Source organism: Gorilla gorilla, chromosome 6 (assembly GCF_029281585.2).
Source record: "Gorilla gorilla gorilla isolate KB3781 chromosome 6, NHGRI_mGorGor1-v2.1_pri, whole genome shotgun sequence".
Lineage (NCBI taxonomy): Eukaryota > Metazoa > Chordata > Mammalia > Primates > Hominidae > Gorilla > Gorilla gorilla.
Genome location: NC_073230.2, coordinates 52,686,477 through 52,709,956, shown reverse-complemented (window position 1 = coordinate 52,709,956; position 23,480 = coordinate 52,686,477). Strand labels below are relative to the sequence as shown.

General features: G+C 45.3%; 1 protein-coding gene across 1 annotated transcript; it reads left to right on the top strand.

Moving 5' to 3' along the window:
* The first annotated feature begins 4,438 nt into the window (after positions 1–4,438).
* Positions 4,439–15,933, top strand: PURB (purine rich element binding protein B). Its single transcript, XM_004045407.5, has one exon. The coding sequence runs from the start codon at positions 6,883–6,885 to the stop codon at positions 7,819–7,821; it is 939 nt and encodes a 312-aa protein (XP_004045455.1). The 5' UTR covers positions 4,439–6,882; the 3' UTR covers positions 7,822–15,933.
* The last annotated feature ends 7,547 nt before the right edge of the window (positions 15,934–23,480 follow it).

Here is a 23,480-nt window from a genome sequence, read left to right as displayed (position 1 = left end):
TAATGAGGGAAAAAAGGCGTGCCCACCCTGCAATGTGCAAACCCTTCCTCATTCTCCTGGCCTGGTTCTCCTGAATGCCCAGCTTTGTCTGCCCATGGCTGGCCATCTGAGGCTACTGTCCCCAGGACCTGGCACCCCCACAACCATCTCCCAGCCCTGGCAAGGCCCACTTCCACCTGCTGCCTCCAGTGCAGACTCCCAGCTCCTCCAAGGTGCAGATATAGCCCATCCTGCTTCTGCCCTAGTCTTGGCCAGGCCCTGGGGCTGTTCAGCAGGCTTTTAGTCCAGCCCAGGCCTCACAGGTCTTTGCAGCCTCCTCCTTAATGCGGCCTCACTCTTAGGCCCTTTCAGCAAGAACTCCTCCAACTTCCCTCCTCTCCACTGGAAGCTCCAGTATCTCCTTTTCTCTCCTTGATCTCAGAAGAAAAAGGATGCCTTCTCACATTCTAGGACCCAATTCCTTTCCTGAGTGCCCAACTTCTGTGCCTACTCCAGGCCTCACTGAGAGGCTTCTGTCATGACCCCTCAGCACCCCTCTCCTCTCCTCAGCCTCAGAGCTGGCTCAGGTTTCTCTGGGGTAAAACAGGCTTCATCCTGCCTTCCTTTGCCAGTACCCACCTTTTGTCACCTTCTGCCACATGAAATAACTCCTCAATCTACACTTCCTGCCCCTGCATTTACTTGTGAGCGTTCTGACATCTGGCTTCAATCCCCTGAGGCCCCAAAGTGACACAGTGTCAGAGACACAGAATTTAGAATCAGAAGAATCGAGTTCCAGTCTCTGCTCCACCTCCTAAGAGCTGGGTGATTTGTGATGTGTTTCCAAAACTTGTGGGAAGCCCAAGTACATAGTTCATATACAGCTCACTATGAACTATCACCTGTGACCTCACAGTCTTCTGACCCCTTGGCCTTGGCCTTTCTCTCTCCTCATCCTCTTCATCTATCCCTGATTTCCCCACACAACCCTCTCTGAGCCTGATGTCCACTCCACCTGTCTGCTGGTGGCTCCCAAACCTGCATCTCTGTTACTTGCCTCTTTTCTGGACTCTGATTCTCTGAGTTCCAGAGACACTTGGAAATATCCTCTCAGGCATTCGGCCAGCTCCTCAAATTTAACATGCCACCAGTGAGATCCATCCTCAATTACGCTCAAATTGCCAAAAAGCAGTCAAAGCAGGGACTTAAGGCCACTAAGAAGTAAAAAACTTCTGAGGAAAGTATTTGATATTCCAAAAATGCATCAAAGCAGCTCATCCTGTTATGTGCCATGTATTGTGAATTACACAGGGGAGAAGTACCTAACATCTGCAGCAAGGGGGACTCTGAAAGTCTCAATTCAGTGTTTGATATCATCTTCATCTAAAGAGTTCATCCTCTTAAACAGCCTTATTTTGCTAAGGTTAGCCTTGGTCCCTCATCATCTGAGCACCTACTTCAAAATAATCCTTGGCCAGGCACGGTGGCTCACGCCTGTGATACCAGCACTTTGGGAGGCCAAGGCCAGCGGATCACAAGGTCAGGAGTTTGAGACCAGCCTGACCAACAGTGAAACCCTGTCTCTACTAAAATTACAAAAATTAGCCAGGTGTGGTAGCACACACCCATAGTCCCAGCTACTCGGGAGGCTGAGGTAGGAGAATCACTTGAACCTGGGAGGGGAGGCAAAGGTTGCAGTGAGCCGAGACCATGCCATTACACTCCAGACTGGGCGACAGAGTGAGACTCCACCTCAAAAAATAAAATAAAAATAAAAAAATAAAAAATAGGTCAGGTGTTGTGGCTCACGCCTGTAATCCCAGCACTTTTGGAGGCCAAGGCAGGTGGATCATGAGGTCAGGAGTTCAAGACCAGCCTGGCCAAGATGGTGAAAACCCATCGCTGCTAAAAATACAAAAATTAGCCAGGCACAGTAGTGGGCGCCTGTAATCCCAGCTACTTGGGAGGCTGAGGCAGGAGAATCGCTTGAACCCGGGAGGTGGAGGTTGCAGTGAGCCGAGATCACGCCACTGCATTCTAGCCTGGGTGACAGAGAAGACTGTCTCAAAAATGAAAATAAAAATAAATAAATAAATAAATAAATAATAAAAAATAATAATCCGGCTGGGTGTGGTGGCTCATGCCTGTAACCCCAGCACTTTGGGAGGCCGAGGCAGGCAGATCACGAGGTGAGGAGTTCAAGACCAGCCTGGCCAACATAGTGAAACCCCATCTCTACTAAAAATACAAAATAAAATTAGCCAGGCATGGTGGCTGGCGCCTGTAGTCCCAGCTACTTGAGAGGCTAAGGGAGGCGAATCACTTGAACCTGGGAGGCGGAGGTTGCAGTGAGCCGAGATCGTGCCACTGCACTCCAGCCTGGGCGACACAGCAAGACTCTGTCTAAATAATAATAATAATCCTCCAACTGGGTGCAGTGGTGTGTGCCTGTAATCCCAGCTACTTGGGAAGCTGAGGTAGGAGGATTACTTGAGCCTAAAAGTTCAAGACAAGCCTGGGCAACATAACAAGACCTTGTCTCCGAAAAAAAAGAAAAGAAATCATCCTCCTCTCCTTCTCTCATGCCCCACATTTAGTTTTCGAATCCTGAGCCAAAGGCCCCATACGCTCCCTCCCCTCCTACCAGCACTGCCACCAGCTGCACCCAATCCTTGCTGGCTCTTGTCTGCAACACAGTCATTGCCTCCAACTAAGAGCCCATCCTAGGTCCCACCCTAACCCACCCATGCTATCCTCTACTACGGATCACTTCCTTGAAGCACAGAGCTCGAGGTGTTACACTTCTGTTCGCACAGTCAAGTGGCTCCCCCTTGACTCTTCAATCTAGCCCAAGCTCCCTGCCTACAAGTCAAAGGCCTCCCCAGTAGGACCCAGTCTAACTACCTTCCAGATCCATTGTTCACCACTCACTCCTCATAGATGCTGGGCTCTATCCAAACTGAACTTCTCACCATCTGGGGACATATGTTCCCTCTGCCCAAAATAATCTACCCCTGTCTCCACCTGTTGATATCCATCCCTAAAGGATTATTCAGTAAATAGTACTGGAACAATTGGTTAGTCATTTGGAGGAAATTTTTTAAATTCTTCACTCATACTATACACCAAAATATATTTCAGATAGTTAAACGTAAAATGTAAATATATACTAAAATCACATATATAAAAAATAAAACCATAAAAAGCTTCTAAAAGTGTTCAAAAACATGACTACCGAATATCTGAAACAGGAGAAGATCCTAGGCTTAAAGCAAAGAATGAAATTTCAAAAGAAACAAGCAATATATCTGACTCATTAAATAGAATTTGACTTGTTAAAATCAAACTGATAAGAAATGAACAGAGCGGTCCGGGCGCGGTGGCTCATGCCTGTAATCCCAGCACTTTGGGAGGCCGAGGCAGGCAGATCACAAGGTCAGGAGATCTAGACCATCCTGGCTAACACAGTGAAACCCTGTCTCTACTAAAAACACAAAAAAATTAGCCGGGCGTGGTGGCAGGCGCCTGAAGCCCACCTACTTGGAAGGCTGAGGCAGGAGAATGGCATGAACCCGGGAAACGCAGCTTGCAATGAGCCGAGATCACGCCACTGCACTCCAGCCTGAGCGACAGAGCAAGACTCTCAAAAAAAAAAGAAAGAAAGAAAGAAATGAACAGAGGGGGCTGGGCGCAGTGGCTCATGCCTATAATCCCAGCACTTTGGGAGGCCAAGGTGGGCAGATCACGAGGTCAAGAAATCAAGACCATCCTGGCCAACATGGTGAAACCCTGTCTCTACTAAAACTACAAAAATTAGCTGGGCATGGTGGTCACATGCCTATAGTTCCAGCTACTCAGGAGGCTGAGGCAGGAGAATCCGTTGAACCCGGGAGACAGAGGTTGCAGTAAGCTGAGATCATGCCACTGCACTCCAGCCTGGTGATGGAGTGAGACTCTGTCTCAAAAAAAAAAAAAAAAGAAATGAACAGAGAGATAGAGTCCTTTTCATGAACTGAATGTTGGGGTCCTCTATGTAGGGAAGTTGCATTAGAGAGGAGAAATCAGAAAGTTGGTTAGCAAGAAACCAGAAAAGGAGCTGGGTGGACATCTTTCACAAAGGTCAAGTGATGCCTGACATTGCGTTCCTTCCTTAGGGATTTTAAATGTCCCAATCCTCTCCAAGGATTGAATTGTTCACGACCCAAAATTTGGTATCTTCCTCTGAACTCTCCTTCTTCTAGGAAACTGACGTCAAATCCACCCTACCTGCTGGCAGCTCCCACACCTAATTACTACTGACCCATGTGGATGCACCCGAGTTCACATTTATTGAGCACTCACTGTAATTCAGGCATTACGCTAAACATGTTTCAAGGATTATTGCCCAACAACCCTACAAGGTATTTTTTTTTTAGTGCAGTTGTCCCCAACATCCTCTTTGATTCCTGTTTTTCAAAATAATAATAATTACTTTATTGGGGTCTAATTTCTCTATAATAAACTACATTTGAATGAGTTTTGGCAAATCTGTGAAATCACTACCATAAACAAGACACAGAATACATCACCCTTAAAAGTTTCCTTGTATTACCCTTTCCAATCTGTCCCTCCATATTCAGGCCCAGGCAACTACTGATTTGCTCTCTGACACACACACATATACACACACCTTCCTCTTTCATATACTTTTATATAAATGGGGTCATACAAACTGTGTGATCATACTTTCACTTCCCTTGGGTAAATACCTAGAAGTGGAGGCTGGCTGTGGTGGGTCACGCCTGTAATCCTAGCACTTTGCGAGGCCGAGGCGGGTGGATTGCCTGAGCTCAGGTGTTCGACACCAGCCTGAGCAACACGGTGAAACCCTATCTCTACTAAAATACAAAAAATGAGCTGGGCATGGCTATAGTCCCAGCTACTCAGGACGCTGAAGCAGGAGAATTGCTTGAACCCAGGAAGCAGAGGTTGCAGTGAGCCAAGATTGTTCCACTGCACTCCAACCTGGGCAACAGAGCAAGACTGCTCAAAAAAAAAAAAAAAAAAAAAGTGGAAATGTTGCGTCTTATTTTATGAAAGGTATATAAGAAACTGCCAAACTGTTTCCCAAAGCGTTTATACCATTTTATATCCTTACTAGCAATGTATGAGAGTTCCAGTTTCTTCATATCCTTCTCAACACTTGATGTTACATTTTTTAATTTTAGCCATTCTAGTTGGCATTTCATTCTGACTTTAATTTATATTTCCCTAATGATGAATAATGTTGAGCATTGTTTCACGTGCTTACTGGCTTTTTTGACGAAGTGTCTGTTAAAATCTTTCGCCTTTTATATTGGGTTATCTTATTATTTGTGTTCTTTACAAGTCTATTGTTGGATTCACTATCTATGAATAACTACATTTAGGCTGGGTGTGGTGGCTCACATCTGTAATCCCAGCACTTTGGGAGGCCGAGGCGGGCAGATCACCTGAGGTCAGGAGTTCAAGACCAGCCTGGCCAACATTGTGGAACCCCATCTCTACTAAAAATACAAAAATTAGCCGGGTGTGGTGGCGGTTGCCTGTAATCCCAGCTACTCAGGAGGCTGAGGTAGGAGAATTGCTTGAACCCGGGAGGTGGAGGGTGTAATGAGCTAAAATCACGCCACTGCACTCCAGCCTGGGTGACAGAGCAAGACTCAAAAAAAAAAAAAAAATTTAAGGATGAGGACATTTTGGCTTTGGAAAAATCAAGTAACTGGTCAAGGTCACAGATTCAAACCCAGTGCAATTGCAGAGTCTACACTTTTTAACACTATTCCAATACTGCCTCTTGTTACACCTCAATGCTTACAACACAAAGACCTCATAGGAATTATTCATTTTATTGATAAAGAAACTAAAGATTGGCAGTCAATTCCCTTAACCACTTTAATATGGCTAACTGTGGGGACAGTTAACTGATCTCTGGACCCCAAATCTAACCTCATCCTAAATCTTCTTCTTTCTATATTGTTCCCACAGTGATCTTTCCAAAATGTGAACCTGATCACATATGGTGGCTCCAGACTCTGGGGTAGGCACTAACTCTCTCGCACTGCAAATGGCTTTCCTTGATCTAATCCACCCTCCCGTGTCATCTACGACCATTCTTCAGGCATACACACCCCGAGCTGCTCTGAGCTCCCAGCATCAGGCCCTGGGTGCCTCTGCACTGCCGTCTCCTATGCTGGGTGGCTCTTCTCCAGAGTTGCCAGGCCAACTGCAGTTTGCCCTTCAGAGTCAGCTCATGCCTCCTCTAGGGAACCCCACAGGCTGGTCAGAACCCGCTTCCGAGTGCTCCAAAGGATCTCCCTGCCCCCGATCGCCAGTGTATAGACTGGAACTCTGTTCCCAGCACACAACCAGCGCGGGCAGGCTGGGGCCTGAGTATGCTCAGCTAACGCCCCGGAAGCGAGAAGGAGGGAAGTGGACGACACCGGAGTCTAAAGTAAAAGTGTCACGGGAAGAGGCGCGTAGACAGACACAGCGGGCGGCTGAGTCACGCTAAGGCTGGCAAGTCCCCAGGCCTAGAAACCGAGCAGTAACACTAGCCTACTCTCAGCTTGCCGCCCGCCCGGCGCGGCCCCTGACGTCACCCCTCTGCGCCACGCCGCCACGGCGCTTCCGGCCGCGAGGCCGCGGGGGGCGGGACGGAGTGACTTCACGGGAAATCGCGCGCCGGAAGTGGCTAGGGCTGCACGGAAGTCGCGGGGGCGGGGCGCGGAGGCGATGGGGGGGCGGCGGCGGCCGGCGATGAGCGGCGGGAGCGCGTGAGCGAGCCGGGCGGGCGAGGCTGGGGGGCCCCGGAAAGCGAGCCGCAGGGCGGAGGGCGGGGGCGCGAGCGCGGCGGGCGGTGGCGGCGAGGCGGCGGCCTAGAAGATGGCGGACGGCGACAGCGGCAGCGAGCGCGGCGGCGGCGGTGGGTCGGGCGGGTTCCAGCCCGCGTCCCGCGGCGGCGGCGAGCAAGAGACGCAGGAGCTAGCCTCAAAGCGGCTGGACATCCAGAACAAGCGCTTCTACTTAGATGTGAAGCAGAACGCCAAAGGCCGCTTCCTCAAGATCGCCGAGGTGGGCGCGGGCGGTTCCAAGAGCCGCCTCACGCTGTCCATGGCGGTGGCCGCCGAGTTCCGCGACTCGCTGGGCGACTTCATAGAACACTACGCGCAGCTGGGCCCTAGCAGCCCCGAGCAGCTGGCGGCGGGCGCCGAGGAGGGCGGCGGGCCGCGGCGCGCGCTCAAGAGCGAATTCTTGGTGCGTGAGAACCGCAAGTACTACCTGGACCTCAAGGAGAACCAGCGCGGCCGCTTCCTGCGCATCCGCCAAACGGTCAACCGCGGCGGTGGCGGCTTCGGCGCGGGCCCAGGGCCCGGCGGCTTGCAGAGCGGCCAGACCATCGCGCTGCCTGCGCAGGGCCTCATCGAGTTCCGCGACGCGCTGGCGAAGCTCATAGACGACTACGGAGGCGAGGACGACGAGCTGGCAGGCGGCCCGGGAGGCGGCGCCGGGGGCCCAGGGGGCGGCCTGTATGGAGAGCTCCCGGAGGGCACCTCCATCACCGTGGACTCCAAGCGCTTCTTCTTCGATGTGGGCTGCAACAAATACGGGGTGTTTCTGCGAGTGAGCGAGGTGAAGCCGTCCTACCGCAATGCCATCACCGTGCCCTTCAAAGCCTGGGGCAAGTTCGGAGGCGCCTTTTGCCGGTATGCGGATGAGATGAAAGAAATCCAGGAACGACAGAGGGATAAGCTTTATGAGCGACGTGGTGGGGGCAGCGGCGGCGGCGAAGAGTCAGAGGGTGAGGAGGTGGATGAGGATTGAAACGGGCAGCTTCCCCTACAGGCCTCCACCCAACCACCATCCCCTTGGCTAGAGAATTCCCTTTCCTGCTCATCCCCAGTGAGCTAATGGAGAGGGAGCAAGGGAGGCCGCAGAGGGAAAAAACAAAACATAACACAGTTAAGAGAAATAATCGTAAGAGAACAGTGACGGACAACTTGAGAAAAGCAGTCAAGTTCCAAGGAACTGACAGCAACCTGCAAAGAGGAAAACAGCATCTCCTCACCTGCGTAAAATTGTCTCAGCTTCTGTTGTTTCTCAACTGAGGTTCCTAAACCCATCAGGATAATCCCTGGAGGGAATAGATCCTTGCACATCCAGGGCAAGAAACATGTCCAAGTTACCCAGACCATTGATAACAGTTGCATTTAGGTTGCACCTGGGTAATCTGGCATAAAAGATCTCTCTAGGCCTCACTGTTGCGGTGTCTATCCCTTCACCTCCATTGAAATCAGCATTTTGGATCTAGGTCTTCATGGAATCCTTAAGAAGAGAGGCCTTTACAATTACCCAGTTCTGAGGGTTCAGGTTCACGAAAAAAAATGCAACTTGGGATAATCATGAACAGGTTAAAGATAAGATTTCAAGAAGCCATCTAAGAATACAGAACCAAATTGGATCCATTTTTTAAAAAAATGGTTTTGCATGGAACCTGGACCAAGGCAAATGTCTTTTCTTTGCAGAATTGTTTTCCAGGATGCCAGTGGATTCAGATAGCAATGCTTGGAGTAGAATCCGTTACTAAAATAGTTTCAAAGTTGACAAAAAATTTTCAGAGATAAAAGCAGTTTTACATTGGGGGTTGCTGAGGTAGGCACAAGAAAAAGTCAGGCATAAAGCACAAAGCAGACTGTTTGAGTGGATTGGTTGCTGCTCACTAAAGTTGTTCCCCTGATCTCTAAATATGGAGGTCATTACCAAGAAATGCTTTGGTATGAATGAGAGCCAGATCTCCACTGTGTGAGCCAGTGAATTATGGCTAATTCGGCTGTTACAGCCACTGGTTGGCTGGATTTTAAACCATAAAACTTGAAGATTACCTACAAAAGTAACAGTGTGGCTATAAGCCTGAGCTTTAATGGATATACATCCTCACGGAAAAGTTGGAAATAACCAAAACTGAAGTCTTAATTTACCTTCAGTTTAATCTGTGGATTTGTTCAAATACTAAAGATCCTCAGGTCCAGAATTCCAGCATCATTTATTCTTTTAAAATTTTTAAGAACTTGATCCATTGTATCAGTACCTCACAATCAGTTGGCAAATGATGGATGAGTGATTCAAGCAGTGCACCCGGTGGAAGCTGAAATCCATCTGTGAATGGAACTGAAGTGAACGTGAATATGCTGACTATATCCTGGAAGCATTTTTATACCATCTTGAAATTTCAACAAACTGGCTTTTGCCAGTTAATCCAGCTGTCTTTCAAGAATAAAAGTTGGGGTTTTCAAGGATCGCCTCTTCTATATTTTAAATGGATTTTCAGTAGAAATGATTTTTACTAATCAAGTTAATCCCACCCCATCAAAAGGTATTCCTAGAAATGTCATAGACCTAGGTAACTTTGAATTGAATGGGAGCTAACGTTCTTTCCAAAGTTTTCAGGTATTCTTTGTGTGACACCTTCTCAACCAGGAGGCAAGTAACCCCACCTCCACAATCTTAGTATTTTTTTTAAACTGCATGCCTGCCCCTTATTTGAGCTGCCTTTTTAATTTATTGCATATCCTTTTTATTATCTTATTTTGGTATTATTCAATCTATACAATCTTTTTGTATTTATTGGGAAATGAGTAATATACAAAAAGGTTTTCATGTATTTGTGGCTGAGAGGGCGGGAAATAATTGTGTACATAAAATTAGGCTTTTTTAAAAAAATAGATTATGATGCAGAATATTGTTGATCTTAGATTAAAAAGTGGAAGAGCCACAAACATTGGTGCCCTTTTCAGACTATTTCTCTACTCTCATCATCCACAGTAGAATTTTTAAACAGATTTTTTTAAAGCTTTTCTTTTAAATTTTTCTCCGTTGCAAAGAATGTTTCCTAAATTGTATGGGAGCAATAGTATTTTTGATGTTTTAATGACATCCGTATACTTGTACTGTATTTTGTACTACAAGGCAGCTGTTTTTCAATAATGTCCTGCTGTATTTACCTACGTGTTTTGAGTGTCTATTTCTTTGCTGCGGAGAACAAATTCCTAAATAGTTTTAGTAAAGGAGCTGAGAAGCTAGCATTAGGTTTGCAGAAACTATTTAAGTTTCAACTCTGAGGCAGCAATGAAAATTTAAGTTGCAGCTATTAGTTGATTGCTGTAACTTTTTCATTTTTAAACCATGTACAATTCTTGTATAGACCAACTTGTTTTCTTGCTTCAGTGGTGGTTCTGTTGCTCAGCTGCAGTGAGCCAGTTCAATTTTGCAAAGGTGCAGTACCTCTCCTTTTCAAGGGGTTGGTTTATTCTTTTTTCTTTTTGTTTGGCTGAATTGCAGTAACTAGCCTTGCCTTTCTATTCTGTAGAAATGACAGGGTCTTCACAATCCTTCACCAGTGGCTACTAAGCTATAATTAGCTGAATAGAAAGAATGTGGAAGTGGTCTGAGGCATATAGAGTATATGCCAAGAACACTACCATATATGGCATCAGCTTTGGTTACCAGAGAAATTTTCTTAGTCATTAGACCATGTAACAGTAATATATCATATGTAAATCTTTAGATATCAATTTGAAAATCCTCCAAAAAAAGGAGCAAAGAATGCATAAGCTATGTGTTGGCAAAAGTAATTTATATTAAAATTTTGACCTGCCTATGTAAGATTAAGTGGTAATGTCATAGTGGTGGGTTTTTAAGTCTTAACCAATCTCTAAGGTTTGTTTCTCCTGCAAGGGATGGTTCATGGCCTCTCTTCCACTGCAGGAAGATTGCAGAAGGCTGTGGATTAATTGTAGCATTTCACTGATCTTCACTCCAGTCACTAGGGACAATAGAAACCTGCAAAACACAGATTCATTCGTAAATATTATTAATAGCTTATTAAAGGAAATGGTCTTTGTTAATTCCAGTCAGATAATGGCATTGTACAGACATGGGAAACAACCAATTTTTTTTTGTTTTGTTTTTCAGTTGTTGCTATGAATGATTTTGAGCCTTTTTTTTTAAGCTTGGCAAACATCCCAGCTAATCAAAATAGTCATATTCCTGAGAAGTAGAAAACTAAAACTTCTTTTCATATAATTGTTAGAAGGTTTGTTTCCCAAACTACCATAGTTACAAAGGTGAAAAGCCAAATTTTAGGAACAGAATCAAAAGAATAAAAATCTGTGAAGAGATCCTACTACTCTTCCTTCTATGTTTTGGTTTCTATTGTCCCTATCATTTCAGCAAGTGGAACAGCAGCAAGTTTTTCAGTTCATATGCTGCACAGAACAAAATATAAATCTGTATGGCACCAAAAATCAAAGTGAAAACCAAACCAAAAACCCAAACACCCTATGTAACTATCGGAGGCATATAGGTGGTATAAATGACTGTAGCTGTGATACACACATGGCTACTTGTCACATCACTTTCCATAATTATTTACTGCAAAATGATTGAGAGGCTTTTGGTGCAGGCAGCCGTTAACCTCCTGCTTCCTTTGTTACCTCTGGATTACTTTGCAGTAAATTGCAGGTCTTTTAAGAGATTCAAGCTTCAGTTTTCTCAAAACTAAACAATTATCCTGTCTTATCTGAAAATGCAGGGTTGTGGGCAAAAGAGGCTGGTTATAATAATGCCCTCATATTGAGTGGTCTGTAAACGGCTGCACACTTCAGGCACTGTAGTTGCTGAAGATGCTTTGTTAAATGTGACCTTGACTGGCTTTACAGGGGTGTAGAATGTAATCTACACAAGGTGACTTTGCATCTATCTTGCTCTTGAGGTGGATGAAATTGAGAAGCTGGAGTGTGTAAGCCATGCACATAAGTATTCTTCACTGTAAATTTTGCTTTCATTTTTAACCCAATTATGGTACTTTATCCAATGCACAACTGATCTCTCAGTAGATATTCATTTGAAAATAGTGTGGCCTTGATCAGTGAGAAAGGGAAGGAGAAAAGTGACTTTTTTGCTTATGTAGAAATGATTCATTTGCTGAGAGTTTGTCTTTCTGCAGCACTCTTGGTATAATGTTAGTGATCGGTCTCCTTTTCGATTGGGGAAAGTTAATGTTTTTGACCCTGGAGTTAATTCAGTTGAGTTATCTTATATTTTTAGGAAGTATCAGAATTGCTCTGATGAATAACAAAGTTGACTGTTTTGATGTCCAATCTCAGGTTTTAGAATATAGTGGTGTAAAGTCCCACTATTTTTAATTCTTAAAACAACTTTAATTTCGTACACCCTAAAAGTCACATGCATAAGGCCTGTTCAGAGAGCAGAGCCTCCATCTTTTTGCTCCTTTTCTACTTTGTACTTCACTTGAAAAAATATCAAGTGACTTTACATTGTATATTTCCATTGTAACCCTGACATTTCTCAAAGATAAAGCACTTTTTGATCATGAAATACATGAAATCTTTGTGTGATGTGGATCATAGTTTCTCAGGCTCCCTTAGATAATTGCTTATGAATATTGTTCTAACTCTGTAAGAAGAGTAGAAATCTTTGCTAATGTTAGAAGGTTTGTATTATTGATCCAGAATGCATTTTGCTAGTTTCCAATGGATGGGAGAGTAAATAATGCTGCATTCACAATTTAATAAGTTACTTTCCCTTGAGCCTTAAGGTAACTTTTTCTTTTCTGTCAACTACAGCACTGAAGTTATAGTAAGTGAATGAGATTATCAGTTTTCAGGGTTGGTTTTAGAGTACTGTAAATCAATTAGCTGTCTTCCTAAAGAGTTACAACTCCCATTCAGTATACTGGATAATGGGTGTGTGGGTGGGGCTGGGGAGGGCGGGAGATAGTTTGTAGAAAAGAAAAAAGAAAAAAAAAAACACATTTACCTTAAGAAAATATAGACAAAAAAGAATAAAGTATGTGTCATATGCTCCATTTGAGATTCCAAATGCGGCCGGGCGTGGTGGCTCACGCCTGTAATCCCAGCACTCTGGGAGGCTGAGGTGGGCGGATCAGTTCAGGTCAGCCTGGACAACATGGTGAAATCCCGTCTCTACTAAAAATACTAAAATTAGCCGGGCATGGTGGTGCATGCCTGTAGTCCCAGCTACTTGGGAGGCTGAGGCAGGAGAATGGCATGAACCCAGGAGGCGGAGGTTGCAGTGAGCCAAGATCGCGCCATTGCACTCCAGCCTGGGTAACAGAACAAGACTCCGTCTCAAAAAAAAAAATAAATAAATTCCAAATGTAAGGTGGAAATGGCAGATTATAACTTCATTTCCCTCATTTTTAACTTAGAAAAAACAAAGTCCTTAATTTTCAAGTATTAGCCCCCCAGAAGTTTCAGCAGATAGCTGGACTCTTGAATAATGAGTTCTTTTGATATGTCTGACTTTGCTATTTAAAGTCTCCTTTCCCAGCCCTCAGTCTTAAAACTCAGTTTTATTACTGACGGATTTAACAGACTCTTACTTGAAAATTGTCCAATTATCAGTACTGAAAATTAGATTTGGAAAATGAAAAAATAATAAAATCGCATCAAGAAAACTTATTACCTTAGAGATTCCCAATTGATATCTGTACCCCTGGATCCAAGTAAGGCCTTTATGAATGTATTTTATATTTCCTAAAGAAATAGGGAATATGCCATCAATGTAATCACCTCTATTCACAATCATTTAATTTGAAAATCTAACTCATGTCTCTTGAATTAGACATTCCAATTGGGATAGGTAGAGCCATGTTAAAACAATAGAATAGCAACTGCCATATTGGTAGTTTCACTGCTCAATATGATTTCTAATAAGAGCAGAGCTTTATTGGAAGCTAAAACTCATTTTTCTCCATAGATGATTCTAACAGTTTAATAAAAAAGTATATACTTTAAGTGTCAACAGATTTTGAGTCTAGAAGCAAATTTCATTTTCCTTGTGTTATATCTAATATCCATTGACATGGGTAAGAAAACTAATTATGTCTTTTTAGTATGATGAAATGTGGGCACAGAGTATTGGAAAGAAAGCAATAGCCCTATTCAGTGTCCACTAGGATGGATATTGCAGAAGGCATGAGTTTGTCCTTTTTTCCCCCTTACCTTAAATAACACTTCAATAGCTAACTTTTTCCAAAATATCCATTTAGGCCATCTCTTATTTCTTGAAGCCAAATATTTCGTCCCCAGTCTTAACTCTGAGTTGCAAGATCAGGCTGGTTGGAAGAATCTTTATATTTAGAAATAGGATGGTGAGTGGTTTGTTTATTCTCTTGTTAAATTCCTTTTTCAGAGACATAACTGCAGGGAGAGTCCCAAGAGAACTGAAGAACTGGATTATATCATTAAACACATTTGTGTTGTAGGAATTTGGGAGTTTCATTTTGAACTGATAAGATACTAGACATAAACCCTTGTTCCAGCCCACATGTGTCATCCCTGTGTACAAAAGCTCTCTGGATTCTTTTTTTTTTTTTTTTTTTGAGACGGAGTTTCGCTCTTATCGTCCAGGCTGGAGTGAGTGTAGTGGCTTGATCTCAGCTCACTGCAACCTTTGCCTCCCGGGCTCAAGCGATTCTCCTGCCTCAGCCTCCCAGGTAGCTGGGATTACAAGCATGTGCCACCATGCCCAGCTAATTTTTTGTATTTTTAGTAGAGACGGGGTTTCACCATGTTGGCCAGGCTCGTCTCGAACTCCTGACCTCAAGTGATCTGCCCGCCTCGGCTTCCCAAAATGCTGGAATTACAGGCATGAGCCATCACGTCTAGCCTACTCTCTGAATTTCTAAAAGTCAGTAGGTTGACCAAAAAGTCTAGAAACTGGCTTTAAGTCAGTATGGGACATACTTATAAAGAGTCCATGGTTTTGCACGTTTCGGTAGACAAGTAAATCTGAGTTATTTTTCAATGACTTACCAATATTTGAATAGTAACTAAGATCGTCAGTGTATCTGGACTTCTTTTTTTGAAGTTCTAAAACAATTATAGTAGGGATTTATTATTTTGGGCCTCCATCCAGATGTTTTTCCAAGATCATTTTTAAAATTCATTTGTCTTCTGTTTCCAGATAACATATTTTCCGTTCTATAGGAATCTTCACTGCCAATCATAGTATCTACCAGTGGCTTCCTTAGACTATTCACTCCAAAGCTGGGACTGATGTCCTGCCAGTAGAGAATCTACAGAAATAATTTGAATGAATTAAAACCAAATCTTGATAGCAGGAGACAGCTTCCTGATCTAGATGTACAATTAGAGTTTAGGTTGGAAATTACTTTAAAATGTTTTTTTTGGGGATGTCTTCAATCTCTGTGTAAATACCCACATGCTTATGCATTGTAAACCAAGTGTGTATTCCTGTGTATGAATTTGTAGAACTGATTTCTGCTTCAAGAGAAGCTGCACCTTTAATTTTATAAGGTCCCCTCCACCTGTAACCCTATAAATGTCTGTAAATAAAACACTAAAATTTGTAGTGATAGGATCAATTTGGGAATATCTGCTGAGAGACCAAAAAGTTCATTTTTTTAAGTACCTTGGTTAAAGAGTAAAGATTATTCCTCTTATTTTTTAAAGAAGAATGCACTTTAACAAACATAGAGCTGCATGGGCAATTCAAACAAATCTGTGAAGTGCAGTACCCATTCAGAAATCACACTTCCTGAAAACCGTTCAAAAGCAGAGTCCAGACGGGCTGTTGATCTCACTGCCTGTAGGTTGAAGCTCAGATTCTGATCAATTTTGAGAGGAGCAGGGCTGCTTCAAAAGAGCAATGTGAATACAGTCAGAAGCTTCAGACTGGTCTGTAAAAATGGCGGGTCCCGTATTTACCACTAACTAGCAAAACTGACAGAAAAACTCACAGAGAAAAAAATGTAAGAATCCTTCCTGCTGGTGTGCACTCCTTACAATAGACTTTTGCAAATGGAGTTTTACAGTCTATATTTAAAAAAAATTGTATGTTTGTAACAAATAAAGTATGCAGAAAAGTGAATGACAATCTTGTGCTTGTGTCTCTAAGTAATTATGTGGTGATAGGGGAGGGAAATCCCATCTGTTGGGGCTCATGAATGGGTATGGAATCAGGAGTTCCCACTTAAAATGACTTAAGTCATTGCACATTTCATCTGAACTGTAGCCTGTTCTAGAACTTCTGGGTTGCCGTAACCCTTTTCTAGTAAGCAATTTGTGGAGTAAATCAAAACTGCAAATTAATTTTATGCTTTGGTTGATAACCTAGACAGCCACTTGTTTCCCTTAATTTCTTCCATCATTTACAATGGCTTGAAAGAAACTGCTAAGTCTTCATTCATTGTTTATCAACATTGTAATTGCTTAGGAGGTAAATTAGGGCAGCCTTTTCTTGTCCTAATGTTTAAGAAAAAAGCTGAATTGTGTCCATTTATCCTGGCCAGGTTGGTCTCAGGAACCCCTTTACAATTAAATTTACTGAATATCCCCAAGGAGGTTTTATCTTTCTAGGCTTTATCCATAGATACCATTTTAGAAGCTGAAACTATTTTTTTTTTTTTTTTTTTTTTTTGAGACGGAGTCTTGCTCTGTCGCCAGGCTGGAGTACAGCGGCGCAATCTCAGCTCACTGTAACCTCCGCCTCCCGGGTTCAAGCGATTCCCCTGCCTCAGCCTCCCAAGTAGTTGTGATTACGGGCACGTGCCACCACGCCCGGCTAATTTTTTGTATTTCAGTAGAGACAGGGTATTACCATGTTGGCCGAGATGGTCTTAATCTCCCGACCTCGTGATCTACCCATCTCAGCCTCCCGAAGTGTTGGGATTACAGGCGTGAGCCACCGCGCCGGCCAAGAAGCTGAAACATTTTCAAGACAAAAATAACAAGCACACATTCCATCAGCTATCAGAGCAATTACATCATAATGTCATTTAGCCTCTGGAAAACTCCACTGTAAATTTATGAGAGAATGAAAGTGGAAAATGCGAATGTTCTTATGAACATAGTTTTGACCTCTTGGGCTCCTGAGTCTCGGGCAACCCTAGGGGATTCTGGATCATACTCTTGAGAACCACTAACTAGACTGATAAGTAAATAGTGCCTTTCTGAAAATGAGGGATGGTTTTTTATATATAGATAGCTTAATCCTTTAGTTCTCGTATATTTTCTTTATATTAGAAGCTCCTGCTACGAAATGCCCACACCGCCCCCAGCCCCGCCAACACACAACATACATAACTTTCCTGTGATTGTCCACTTCTACAATCTCTTAAGTGGTTCTCAATGCTGGCTGCAGAAACACCTGGAAAGCTTTGAATACTGATGCCCAGGCACCACCATAGACCAACTGAATCAATCTTTGAGACACAGACATGGAGTTTTTTGGTAATGCTTTGCCTTTTTGAGTTCCCCAAGGTGATTCTAGTCTACAGTCGGGTGAAACCAGTGGCCTGTGGGATTTTAAGGTATAAAGAAGGGAAAAGGGTTGGGAATCTTCGCCAGAGGAAAACAAAAGAGTACAGCAGAAGATTCCTTGAATGTATGGCTTTCAACTTCCCAACCACTGTGTCTAAATTACCACTTAAACCTCTAAAATAACTCATCTTGAGAAAAGTTTGTAAATGGAATCCTTGAGTATTGATAGTAGTAGTCCCTCCCTGGGAAAATCTGGGGTTTTACTGGCACAGAGGAACCCTTAGCATGCATCAGAGTCACTTAGAGGGCTGGTTAAAACATGGATTACTGAGTTTCTGATTTAGCAGTTCTAGAGGGAACTTAAGTTGCATTTCTTTTTTTTTTCCTGCCCTTGAGACAGAGTTTCACTCTTGTTGCCCAGGCTGGAGTGCAATGGCACGATCTCGGCTCACTGCAACCTCCACCTCCCAGGTTCAAGTGATTCTCCTGCCTCAGCCTCCCGAGTAGCTGGGATTACAGGCACGTGCCACTGCGCCCAGCTAATTTTTGTATTTTTAGTAGAGACAGGGTTTCTCCATGTTGGCCAGGCTGGTCCCAAACTCCTGACCTCAGGTGATCCACCCGCCTCAGCCTCCCAAAGTGCTGGGATTATAGGCGTGAGCTACTGTGCCCAGCCTTAAGTTGCATTTCTAACAAGTTCCCAGATAATGCTGATCCTGCTGATTTGAGGACCATGCTTGGGGACTAACTGCAGAAATCACAAAAGTTATGGGAAGAATTAGCTTAGTTGCCAACTGACAGAGGTCTCAGGAAGTATTTGCCCTGATGAGTTAGTCTGCTGTAGTGCTGCTGAGGCTGGGTTTGGTTCACTAGAAACCCTGTAGATGGTTTGAATTTTTCAGATTCATGTGAAGTTTGTTACTGTACAAGTTTAAACAATAGATGCAGCCAGGCTACAGCCTGAAGAGCTGCATTAGAGCAAATGCCTGCAGGAACAGGGATATTACCTTTATAGTTTTTGTATTTTTTCATGTCATGACTATCCCTGACTCTGTTCTAAACTAACAGTGTGATTTTGGGCAAGTACCTTCAGTACCAAAATCTTTTTTTTTTTTTTTTTTGAGACATAGTCTCACTCTGTCACCCAGGCTGGAGTGTAGTGGCGTGATCTCAGCTCACTGCAACCTCTACCTCCCGGGTTCAAGCAATTTTCTGCCTCAGCCTCCTGAATAGCTGGGATTACAGGCGCCCGCCGCCATGCCCAGCTAATTTTTTCTTTTTATTTTTAGTAGAGACTGGGTTTCACCAAGTTGGCCAGGCTGGTCTTGAACTCCTGACCTCGTGATCCACCTGCCTTAGCCTCCCAAAGTGCTGGGATTACAGGCGTAAGCCACCACGCCCAGCCCCAAAATCTTTTAATAACAATTCTTAGCTCAGATAGTTTGTAAATCCATTCAGTTAATTATTGGGTAGCTGTTATATTCCAGGTATTGTACTAGGGTAGAGGATACGGTTGTCGTTCATATGGGACTTATAGTTTAGTGGGTCGGGATAAAGAAGAGAAAGCTTTTAGGAAGAACTAGTCTCCCTAGCTACTAACCAGGCCTCCATTCAAGCAATAGATAATTTGATTTGCAACATCATTCCTGACCCAGACATTTGCTCCTTACAAGAGACAGCCCCATTGAAATTTAAAAGAAAAGGAAATATTCCCTACACAAGACAGATGTTTAACTTATCTTAGACATCCATGGTACCTTATGTAGACCCCTCAGTGGACCTAATTAAGGTCTCCAAACTAGTTAATGACAAGAGCAAACATACATCTAAATTAGCTCTCTTATCTGACACCATGTTGTTATAGAAAGGACAAACTTCTTACTCCTATACTGTGTGTCTGAGATGACACAACAAATCCACTGGTAGTTTGTAGAACAGAGGTTGGAGAGAATGGACTAAGTCTCTCAAGCCTGTGGGTAACACAGAGATTGCCCTAGACTCAACCCTCACACACACTTCCCCATCTTCTCACATGCAGGACTGTACCAGGAATTCCTCCACGCAGCCATACACTGTCCTCACACTCTCAAAATCATCCTATCCTTTGCCTCATTTACTCAGTACCCCTTATAGTTGTTGGCCATTTCTTTTCTTTTTTGAAGTTATAGTCTCCAAACTTTCTTTTATTACAAAATTAATGCAACTCATTTTTACAAAGATGAACAGTATAGATTCTCTGTAAAGACATAAATGAGCTCTCCCTCTCCCTCTCCCTCTCCGTCTCTCTCCCTCCCGCTCTTGCTCTCACTCTCTGTCTCCCTCCTTCTACAATCTCCCTCTCTTGCGGAGCCTGGACTGTACTGCCATGATCTCGGCTCACTGCAACCTCCCTGCCTCGGGCTGCAGTGATTCTCCTGCCTCGGCCTGCCGGGTGCCTGGGATTCCAGGCACATGCCGCCACTCCTGACTGGTTTTTGTATTTTTGGTGGAGACAGGGTTTCGCCATGTTGACCAGGCTGGTCTCCAGCTCCTGGCCTCGGGTGATCTGCCCGCCTCGGCCTCCCGAGGTGCTGGGATTGCAGACAGAGTCTCGCTCACTCAGTGCTCAGTGTTGCCCAGGCTGGAGTGCAGTGGCGTGATCTCGGCTCGCTACAACCCCCACCTCCCAGCCTCCTGCCTTGGCCTCCCAAAGTGCTAAGATTACAGCCTCTGCTCGCCCGCCACCCCCTCTGGGAAGTGAGCAGCGTCTCTGCCTGGCCGCGGATCATCTGGGATGTGAGGAGCGCCTCTGCCCGGCCGCCCCATCTGGGAAGTGAGGAGTGCCTCTGCCCATCCGCCACCCCGTCTAGGAAGTGAGGAGCATCTCTGCCTGACCGCCCATCATCTGGGATGTGAGGAGCGCCTCTGCCCGGCCGCCCCGTCTGGGAGGAAGTGAGGAGCGCCTCTGCCCAGTTGCCCCTAATGGGAAGTGAGGAGCGCCTCTGCCCAGCCGCCCCGTCTGGGAGGTGAGGAGCGCCTCTGCCCGGCCGCCCCGTCTGGGAGGTGAGGAGCGCCTCTGCCCGGCTGCCCCGTCTGGGAGGAAGTGAGGAGCGCCTCTGCCCGGCCGCCCCGTCTGGGAGGTGAGGAGCGCCTCTGCCTGGCCGCCCCATCTGGGAAGTGGGGGGCGCCTCTGCCTGGCCGCTCTGCGTCTGGGAGGTGGGGAGCGCCTCTGCCCAGCCGCCCCATCTGGGAGGTGGGGAGCGCCTCTGCTCAGCCGCCCCGTCTGGGAGGTGGCGAGCGCCTCTGCCCAGCTGCCCTGTCTGGGAGGTGGGGAGCACCTCTGCCCGGCCGCCCATCGTCTGGGATGTGAGGAGCGCCTCTGCCCGGCCGCCACCCCGTCTAGGGGGTGAGGAGTGCCTCTGTCCGGCCGCCACCCCGTCTAGGGGGTGAGGAGTGCCTCTGTCCGGCCGCCACCCCGTCTAGGGGGTGAGGAGTGCCTCTGTCCGGCCGCCACCCCGTCTGGGAGGTGAGGTGCGCCTCTGCCCGGCCGCCCTGTCTGGGAGGTGGGGAGCGCCTCTGCCTGGCTGCCCCGTCTGGGAAGTGAGGAGCGCCTCTGCCCGGCCACCACCCTGTCTGGGAGGTGAGGGGCATCTCTGCCCGGCCACCCCGTCTGGAAGGTGAGGAGTGCCTCTGCCCAGCCGCCCCATCTGGGAAGTGAGGAGCACCTCTGCCCGGCCGCCCCATCTGGGAAGTGGGGGGCGCCTCTGCCCGGCCGCTCTGCGTCTGGGAGGTGGGGAGCCCCTCTGCCCGGCCGCCCATTGTCTGGGATGTGAGGAGTGCCTCTGCCCAGCCGCCACCCCGTCTGGGGGGTGAGGAGCGCCTCTGCTCGGCCGTCCCGTCTGGGAGGTGGGGAGCGCCTCTGCCCAGCCGCCCATCGTCTGGGATGTGAGGAACGCCTCTGCCCGGCCACCCTGTCTGGGAAGTGAGGAGCGCCTCTGCCCGGCCGCCCTGTCTGGGAGGTGTACCCAACTGCTCCGAAGAGACAGCAACCATCGAGAACGGGCCATGATGACGATGGCGGTTTTGTCAAAAAGAAAAGGGGGAAATGTAGGGAAAAGAAAGAGAGATCAGATTGTTACTGTGTCTGTGTAGAAAGAAGTAGATATAGGAGACTCCATTTTGTTCTGTACTAAGAAAAATTCTTCTGCCTTGGGATGCTGTTAACCTTACCCCCAACCCCCTGCTCTCTGAAACATGTGCTGTGTCAACTCAGGGTTAAATGGATTAAGGGCGGTGCAAGATGTGCTTTGTTAAACAGATGCTTGAAGACAGCCTGCTCCTTAAGAGTCATCACCACTCCCTAATCTCAGTACCCAGGGACACAAACAGGGCCGAAGGCCGCAGGGACCTCTGCCTAGGAAAACCAGAGAACTTTGTTCTCGTGTTTATCTGCTGACCTTCTCTCCACTATTATCCTATGACCCTGCCACATCCCCCTCTCTGAGAAACACCCAAGAATGATCAATAAATACTAAAAAAAAAAAAGTAAAATAATCATACAAGGGCCCTAAGATAATAAATTCTAAAACAGGATTTGAATCCAGCCATTCTTTTAAAAAAAAAATACATATATTTTTAAGATGAAGTCTCGCAATGTTGCACAGGCTGGTCTCAAACTCCTGAGTTCAAGTGATCTGCCTGCCCCTGCCTCCCAAAGTGCTGGTATTACAGGGTTGTGCCACTGTGCCCCGCCAGGATCCAAGCATTCTGACTCCAGAGCCCAAAGCCATAATGTCACTCTGCCTTTCAGCACTACACATCCAAAATGACTATCTTCTCTCCTCTGAATTCCCCTTGCATTTTACCTGTTTAATAGAGTAAAAAGGATGTAATATGTATGTATGTATAGGAATGTATACATATGTATGTAACATATATGTGTCTTTCTAGACTCTAAGCCTCTTGAGATCAAGGTCCACCCACATGAGATTCATCTTTGTATCTGCTAGGTATCCAGCATAGTAGATACTGGATCAAATGTTTGCTGAATAGATGAAGCTACATATCAGTCTTAAGATTTATTTTTGAAATAAAAGTAGTTTCTTATAGAAAAAAATAAAAATAAAAAAATAAAATTGCCCAAATGATTTTTAGGAAAAAAAAAAAAAAAGACATAAATGAATGTGCCTCCTTTCCCCAAACCTACTCTGTAAAGATAACTGCTGTTAAACAATTTAGTATGCATCCTTTTGTAATTTTTTAATGAAGTATTTTTTAAATCTCACAGTGTTAAGTGGCCATCACATTTATGTATGTATTAATATATATTGAAAAAAATTGTATTAGCTCAGTAAATAAAATGATAATGAATTTATGTGGAGCACACTGATGGCTTTTTCCTGAGGCTTTCTTTTTTTTTTTTTTTTTTTGAGATGGAGTCTAGTTCTGTAGCCTAGGCCAGAGTGCAGTGGCGTAATCTCGGCTCACTGCAACCTCTGCTTCTGGGGTTCAAGTGATTCTCCTGCTTCAGCCTCCCGAGTAGCTGGGACTACAGGTGCCCACCATCATGTCTGGCTAAGTTTTGTATTTTTAGTAGAGACGGGGTTTTGCTATGTTGGCCAGGCTGGTCTCAAACTCCTGACCTCATGATCCGCCGGCCTTGGCCTCCCAAAGTGCTGGGATTACAGGCGTGAGCCACCCCGCCCAGCCTCCTGAGGCATTTTCTAACATACATGTCTTATATTGAGCTGTGCACAAGGCCCACAAATCTTAAGCAGAAATAATTTTTTTTTTTGCACTATACCATGCCAAGATTTTTTTCTTTTGCAGAAATAAATTGAAAATTAATTTCAGACCCAGCACGGTGGCTCAGGCCTATAATCCCAGCACTTTGGGAGGTCAGGAGTTCAAGACCAGACTGACCAACATGGAGAAACCCCGTCTCTACTAAAAATACAAAATTAGTTGGGCGTGATGGCACATGCTTGTAATCCCAGCTACTAGGGAGGCTGAGGCAGGAGAATCACTTGAACCTGGGAGGCGGAGGTTGTGGTGAGCCGAGATCATGCCATTGCACTCCAGCCTGGGCAACAAGAGTGAAACTCCGTCTCAAAAAAAAAAAAAAAGAAAAAGGAAAGGTAATTTCATTTTTTCTTCTAGGCCCCATTTTATCAGACT